The 8,013-nt window shown below is 48.6% G+C and overlaps 1 protein-coding gene across 1 annotated transcript in view; it reads left to right on the top strand.

The window, feature by feature from the left end:
* The window catches only part of LOC119185868 (uncharacterized), a 31,745-nt gene extending 24,740 nt beyond the window's left edge, over nt 1-7,005 (top strand). Inside the window, exon 2 of the mRNA XM_075887979.1 lies at nt 6,802-7,005. Coding sequence (XP_075744094.1) covers nt 6,802-7,005 — 204 coding nt within the window. The remainder of the gene's footprint in view (nt 1-6,801) is intronic.
* Nucleotides 7,006-8,013: the final 1,008 nt, after the last annotated feature.

Raw genomic sequence — 8,013 nt, forward strand, 5'->3', positions numbered from 1 at the left:
TGCGGTACACCAGGACACGTGGCACGATATTGTCGCCGTCGCTTCCAACCACTCCACGACGCTACTCGGCCGTTACCGCATGACCCACAGCCCATGCACATACCTGCTCCCTATCCCTCACCGCAGTATGGATACACTAACTTTCCTGAGTCTCGGTCGCACCAACCTCAAACTCACTCTCCCCGCTCCCCATCTCCTCGCAGGCGATCACTGTCCCCAATGCGTCCTAGACCCGCTTCCTCCAACCGGGAAAACTGAACGCCGCAGTTCCAGAGGCAAGAACTGCGCCGTCGTCGAAATGCTCAAGTCCTCGCACTTCACCAGCTAACGTCGTCGCTATATCTGTCGACGGTGTTTCTACCTTTGCCCTCGTCGACACAGGTGCTGCCGTTTCTGTTATAGCCGCCCAGCTCTGCCGCTCCCTACGCAAAGTGACCACGCCGCTCTCTGGACTATCGCTTCGTACAGCTAGCGCACAACAAGTTCGACCTCTTGGCACCTGTACGGCCCGCATATTCATCCAAGGCTCTATGTACGTTGTCGAGTTCATCGTCCTTTCGGTGTGCTCGCATGACGTTATCCTCGGGTGGGACTTTCTGTCAAATCATCATGCCATCATCGACTGCGCACGCGCTGAAGTTCAATTTTCGCACCTGTGTGACGAACCTTTGCACGAAACCCTTGAGCGGTCGCCAAAACTTGTCGTGCGTGAGGACACTGAAATTCCGCCAGCCTCTCTTGCCGTTGTCCCGGTTTGCTGCGATGACTATAACGATGCTACAGTAATGTTTACACCTTCCGACATTTTCATGAGCCGCAGAGCCGTTTCCTTGCCTTTCGCTACACTCGACGTCACTGCGGGCCGAAGCAATATTATCGTCCACAACCCCCTTTCTGCACCGCTTACGCTACTTGCCGGCGAATGTCTCGGTCGAGTGGAGTACCTCGATTCCTCTTTATTCCTTAACATGCCAGACGAATCGTGCAGTAGCGCCTCGACCGAACTTCATGCCCTTTCCCCACTGGAGTGCTCATCGAGTGACACCTTCTCGAGTTCCATCGCCGACACCTTAAGTGCCCATGAACGCGCCGAGCTTCTTAATCTCCTCCAGCACTTCGCGAATTCATTCGACGTTTCTCAGCCGCAATTGGGTCGGACTTCCGCAGTGCACCACTACATTGACACCGGTTCGCACCAGCCATTGCGTCAAAGACCGTACCGTGTCTCTGCTGCAGAACGTCACGTCATCAACGACCAGGTCGAAGAGATGCTACGCCGTCGCGTTATTCGACCATCGAACAGTCCTTGGGCATCTCCTGTCGTTCTAGTTCGAAAAAAAGATGGATCGATTCGATTTTGCGTCGACTACCGGCGATTAAACAAGGTGACGCGGAAAGACGTCTATCCATTACCGCGCATAGACGACGCCCTTGACAGCCTACAAGGAGCCGAATTCTTCTCCTCCTTAGACTTACGATCTGGATACTGGCAGGTTCTTATGGCAGAAGCTGATCGCCAGAAAACTGCGTTCATTACACCAGATGGCCTGTACGAATTTAACGTAATGCCATTTGGTCTTTGTAATGCTCCTGCCACGTTTGAACGGCTCATGGACAACACACTGCGTGGACTGAAGTGGTCTGTTTGTCTATGCTACCTCGACGACATTGTCGTTTTCTCTCCCGATTTTCCTACGCATCTGCTTCGGCTCCAACTGGTATTGACGTGTTTAACCAACGCTGGGCTCCAACTGAACCTTAAAAAGTGCCGCTTCGCCGCGCGAGAGCTGTCCATCTTAGGGCACATCGTCTCCAAGCATGGTGTTCGACCCGACCCTGCAAAACTGCGAGCAGTCGCTGAGTTCCCGAAACCTACTACACTGAAAGAATTACGCAGTTTTGTCGGACTATGTTCGTACTTCCGGCGCTTTGTGCGAAATTTTGCATCGATCATGTCACCACTGACCAACCTCCTACGCGGTGATGCAGACCTTTCATCCTGGTCTTCTGACTGCGACGTCGCGTTTGCCACGCTCCGTAGTCTGCTAACATCTCCTCCAATTCTTCGGCATTTCGACCCAACAGCTGCAACGGAAGTTCACACAGACGCTAGTGGGGTTGGTCTAGGCGCCGTCCTCGCCCAACGCAAGCCGGGCTACTCCGAATACGTCGTCGCTTATGCGAGTCGCACACTTACTAAAGCTGAGGCCAATTACAGCGTCACTGAAAAAGAGTGCTTGGCGCTAGTGTGGGCGCTTCGCAAGTTCCGCCCTTATTTGTACGGTCGCCCATTCGACCTGGTAACGGACCACCATGCACTTTGTTGGCTCGCCACATTGAAAGACCCTTCTGGCCGCCTAGCTCGGTGGGCACTGCAAATCCAGGAGTACGACATTCGTGTCATCTATCGCAGCGGACGCAAGCATTCTGACGCCGACGCCCTGTCCCGTTCGCCTTTACCTCCCGACTCGGCCTGCGGAACTACTGGTATCTCCATCGCATCTCTCGACCTCGACTCCTTTACCAGTGAACAACACAAGGACCCGTGGATCGCTTCTCTTTTTAACTGTCTTTCTGGATCGTCAACCACTGCGGTACCACGATCTCTCCGACGTCAAGCTGCTCATTTCGCCATTCGTGATCGGCTACTACACCGACGCAACTACGCCCCCGAAGGTCGTAAGTGGCTCTTGGTTGTCCCGCGCAGCTTGCGATCACAAATCTGCGCCTCCTTTCACGACGATCCCCAATGTGGTCATGCCGGAGTTTTCAAAACTTACGAACGCATTCGCCATCGCTTCTACTGGCGCGGAATGTATAATTTCGTTCGAAAATTCGTTATGGGCTGTCCTGACTGTCAACGTCGCAAATCACCGCCTTTCCACTCGTCCGGTGCGCTTCAACCGCTTCCGTGCCCTGCCAAACCTTTCGATCGGATCGGAATTGATCTCTATGGCCCTCTACCGACAACATCAGATGAAAATCGGTGGATTATAGTCGCTGTGGACCATTTAACACGCTACGCTGAGACCGCCGCCCTTCCAAGTGCCACTGCGCGGGACGTAGCATCCTTCATCCTTCATCGCTTCATATTACGACATGGTGCACCTCGAGAACTACTAAGCGATCGAGGTCGAGCCTTCCTATCAGAAGTCGTCACGTCTCTGCTTTCTGAATGCCATGTTGTTCATCGCAAGACCACGGCATACCACCCGCAGACTAACGGGCTCACGGAAAGATTTAACCGCACCCTTGGCGATATGCTCACCATGTATGTGACATCCGATCATACTAACTGGGATCGCATTCTTCCATTCATTACGTTCGCATATAACACCGCGGCACAGTCTACCACTGGATTTTCACCTTTCTTTCTTCTTTATGGACGCGAACCATCCCACACCATCGATACTCTCCTTCCATACCGTCCTGACGCATCCGAATGCCCATCTGTGTCCGAAGCTGCCCGAAATGCGGAAGAGTGCCGTGAACTCGCACGCACCTTTACGTCTCGAGAACAACAGCGCCAGAAAGAAAACAACGTCGACTCTTCACAAAGCCCCAGCTATTCCCCGGGATCACTTGTATGGCTGGCTGTTCCTTACCAAACCCCCGGCATTTCCTCAAAACTCGTTCCAAAGTACGAGGGCCCATACCGCGTTTTGGAGCAAACCTCGCCGGTGAATTTTCTCATCGAGCCACTTTCCCCATCTGACGACATGCGCCGGCGTGGACGTGACATCGTCCACGTCGCCCGCCTTAAGCCATATTATAGCCCTCTGCCTCCAGACTCTTAGGTCGCCAGGATGGCTCTTTTTCGGCGGGGGCAAATTGTGAAGAAGAAAGAGCGTCGTTGGCAAGCAACATCGCCACCGCTTGGGTACTGGGTGCTGGGCTTCGCTCGCTCGGCTCGTGCTGATCATCGCCGGCATCTGCTTGACCGTTGCTCTTGCACGATCGTGTTTCTTCGTAGGACCACCGTCGCAACAGTCGTCAATAAACCCTTTTTCACCTGCTTTTTCCTTTGGTTGATTGAATTCCAATGTTTTTTTACTCTCATAGCAATTACCTTTGTAACTAGCCTGTATACTACATAGAGCAAGCTGGATCCAATGTTGCATCAAATGCAAGACACATTCTTCGTGGCCTTCGAGGGAGGAAGTCTGCGCCAGACGGGGTGGCGAAGAATGTGAATCACCCATTGTGGACTTAGCCCACCAGTACGTTGCCTGGCCCCAAAGGTATGTTCAAGTGTGTTGTAATTAAGCCTACATTGCCTGCTCGACTCATTTGATTATGTTCGGTTGCCGCGCAAAGTAGCGGTTCTCCGAAACCTTCCCCATGTCTTTTTTGCAACAGACACACACAAATATATATATATATATATATATATATATATATATATATATATATATATATATATATATATATATATATATATATATATATATATATATATATATATATATATATATATATATAAAGGGAAAGAAGTGTATACCTAAGGGCTCGTTTTTCCGTGTTTTGACACAATATTAATAAGATCTAACAGACAACAATGCCAAGGAATGTATAGGGGAAGTTATTAGAACCAATGTAATGTAACTAATCAGAAAGAAAAGTGGGTGAAAAAATAACTTGCCGTGAGCAGGGAAGTTATTTTTTCACCAATTTTTTTGTTATTTACTTTACATTTGTTCTAATAACTTCCCTTATACATTCCTTGGCATAAATGTCTATATATATATATATATATATATATATATATATATATATATTGTTTCGTGATCGGGTTTTGTGTCCGTCTTCTCCTTACATTGCGCTTCGGGATCTGTTACCTTATAATAAAAGCACGATGCCGTGGCCTGTATCGCTTTGCGTTGCAACAAATTAAAGTTTGCCTTGCAGCGGACCCCCAACTTTATGATTTTATGACACGTAACACTTGTGCGTACTGCCGAGAAAGCATGTTTGATTGTGACGGGTACAGCTCTGCAAAGAACAATTGGTGCCAGTAGTGTTTGTAAACTGATGCGTTTTTTGCTTAGCGTAGGTGGTGGGAGGCGTTGTATGCACTACGATATGCTGATCTAGTCTAGACAAGCGAAAAAAAAAAGATGAAAAAGCCAAACCTAGTTTGAAACAGGTTTCCATTTGTCTGTGCGTTTGTCTATAAAAAAACCGGTTATAAACTAAAGCTTAGAAGAAAAAAAAAACATTTGTTGCTTCCAATACTACGTAGCCGGAGTACGGCATACAGTCCTTCAATGATACTAGGCATCACTGTGTGCATTATGCAGGTAATGCATCATATAAGTGTACTGCACGTTAGCAGTCTCGTTGTCTAATGCGCCCGTAGTTTACATTGAGTAACTGTTTCATACCTTTAAATGCTCCTGCTCAAGATATTCAACTGCCTTTTACTTTGCAACAGTGCATGGATGAAGGTTGAGGTAATAAGCGTAAGCTGCAAGCAAAACGGGTGAACTGCCAGCACTGGCTACATCAGCATGTTGATACACTGGTGTGAAGGTCAGACAGTCTAGTTACCATGTATTCTAGCATTATTCCTTAGTGGGCTAAATCCTGGTTAGCATGTCGCCCTTTCTCTCAAACCCTGGATCCTCGTGAAATGTTTTTTTCCTTTTGAAATTAAGATCACTTCTCGAACTGAATTAGTTTCCACACCATTGCCAACACAATGTTGATTATTTTTTACGTTCTGGACGGGAACAAGGAAACGAGAAAGAAGAAGAGAGCGAGCAAGAGGAGAGACGCGGTGACGCTCAAGGGACAGCAGAGCGCTTCAAAGCGCAGTTAAATAAACAAGTATTTTTTGCCTTATACCTTAAAGACGTAGTTGAGTCTGATCGCAGTATCTGGAACGCCATCGTCTTAATATTTGGTGCCGAAGAACCGGGATCAGAAACCAGGACCCTACGGACGGCTACCAGTCAACTGCAGAGGCATGGACCGAAAGAAGTCGAAGTGGACGTCACGGCGAGCACAGAACAAGAGGATTATAAACGAGGCAAGTGCTCTCCTCGCTAACGACTTTGCCTCCTATGACTAGCTCAATTCCATATATGAGAGGCTGAAGGCTAATAACGAAGGGCTCAAGAACTTGAACAACGAAATGGAGCAGCATATACCTGACGAGGAGTTTGAAGTCGAGTATAACACTGTCTTACAATACGAGGACAGTGCTACGCGCATTCTCGCAGAGATTTTCAGCAAGAAAGATCGCATGCTAAGAACATCGACTGGAACTCAAGAAACAGTTGCCCAGACAGTCGCAGCACCATCAGACGGAACTGGAGTTAAATTGCCTAAACTCACAATAGCTCCTTTACCTAGGGACCTATGCAAGTGGACTGAACATTGGGAACGATTTGACCAAATTGTTCATAGTAACACTCGCATTACTGCCACAGAGAAGTTTCTTTACCTGCGACTGTATCTGAAAGGGGACCCTGCATCAGTCATTGCATAGTAACACTCGCATCAGTCACGACAGGAAGTTGCTACAGTGACGCCATCAACATGCTACAGAAGCGATTTGGGGACAAGACGCGCCTGGAGCAAGAATATTTTGCGAAGCTACGGATGTTAAGCCCTGTCCATTCATCGACTGACACCAAAGCGCTACGCAGCTTGTGCGACCAAGTTCTCGTTAATATACGAGGCTTAGAGACTTTGGGTGTGCACAAGTCGTCATTTTCGTCAATGCTGTGCGACATCCTACGGCGAGCTCTTCCACGGGAAATAGTCGTGCAGTATCATTGATCGTGTGCCGTCCAGTTTGCATATGATTCGAAAGCTGATGCAACACCCGTGGGACTGGACTGTGTGCTCAACGTCCTGTGTATTGAGCTGGAAAGCCTGAAGAAGAGTGATTTTAAGGATGCCAGAGGACGAGAACATGGAACACTACCCGTGGGCAGTCAGTCGACGTACTCTCGGCGTGATAACCGACGTCATCTGCGCTTCACAGCGACTCGGTAGAGAAAAAAAGGACAACTGCGTATTCTGCTCGTCCAGTCATCACGGATCGGAAGCCTGCACAGCTGACTTGTCACTGACGCAGAAGAAGGAACTGCTTTTCAATGACAAAAGGTGTTTCCACTGCACCACCAAAGGACATCAGACACGAGACTGCAAAAAGAAGATTTCCTGCTCCAGATGCCAAGCTCAACACGCTACAAGCATGTGCGATGCCGATAGACATTCGCGGAAGTCAGACTATGCTAACAAAAACCACGAAAAAACTACGACAGTCTGTGCATCACTTAGAAGAAGACTTGTCAAGGAAGGCTCTATCACTTGCGTTTTCCTTCAGACTTTCAGAGCATGGGCCATGAATGATGACACCTGCCGCTACATACGAGGCGTTTCTGATGGTGGCAGTCAGAGGCCTTTTGTAACTGAAGATCTGTCCGAGCACCTCCAGCTGAAAAGCGTGGAAACAACTCGAATAGCCTTCAATAATTTCGCAAGTGCATCGGACCAAGAGGCGTCGCATCGTACAACTACGACTGCGAAGCCAGTTTTCCCAACGCGGAAATAGTCTTAACTGCAATAGAGATCCCAAGCATCTGCCAGGACATCGCAGAGACTGGGATGGACGTAGCCTTTGTCGCATCTTTCATGAAGCTGGAAAAGGATGTCGTCGATGAGTTCAAACATCCATCTATCATCATCTTAGTGGCATCAGCGTACTTATCGGGTCCGATCAGATGTGGAAAGTATTGACCGGCGAAGTTTCACGGTGCGAAGCTAACGAATCGTTGATCGCGCTGAATTCCAAGCTTGGATAGACCTTCCAGAGAAGCACATCGCACTTGGTGTCCCGACCAACTACTTCACAAATGATGGTGTGCGTGTTAAAAGCCCAAGCTACCGATTCCGATGAGATTTTGCGCTCCTTTTGGGAACTTGAAAACATGAGAATTACGGATACGATAAACAAGCCACCTGAAATGAGCAACACCATGATGCATTTTGAGCAAACGA

This window comes from Rhipicephalus microplus, chromosome 3 (assembly GCF_043290135.1).
Source record: "Rhipicephalus microplus isolate Deutch F79 chromosome 3, USDA_Rmic, whole genome shotgun sequence".
Lineage (NCBI taxonomy): Eukaryota > Metazoa > Arthropoda > Arachnida > Ixodida > Ixodidae > Rhipicephalus > Rhipicephalus microplus.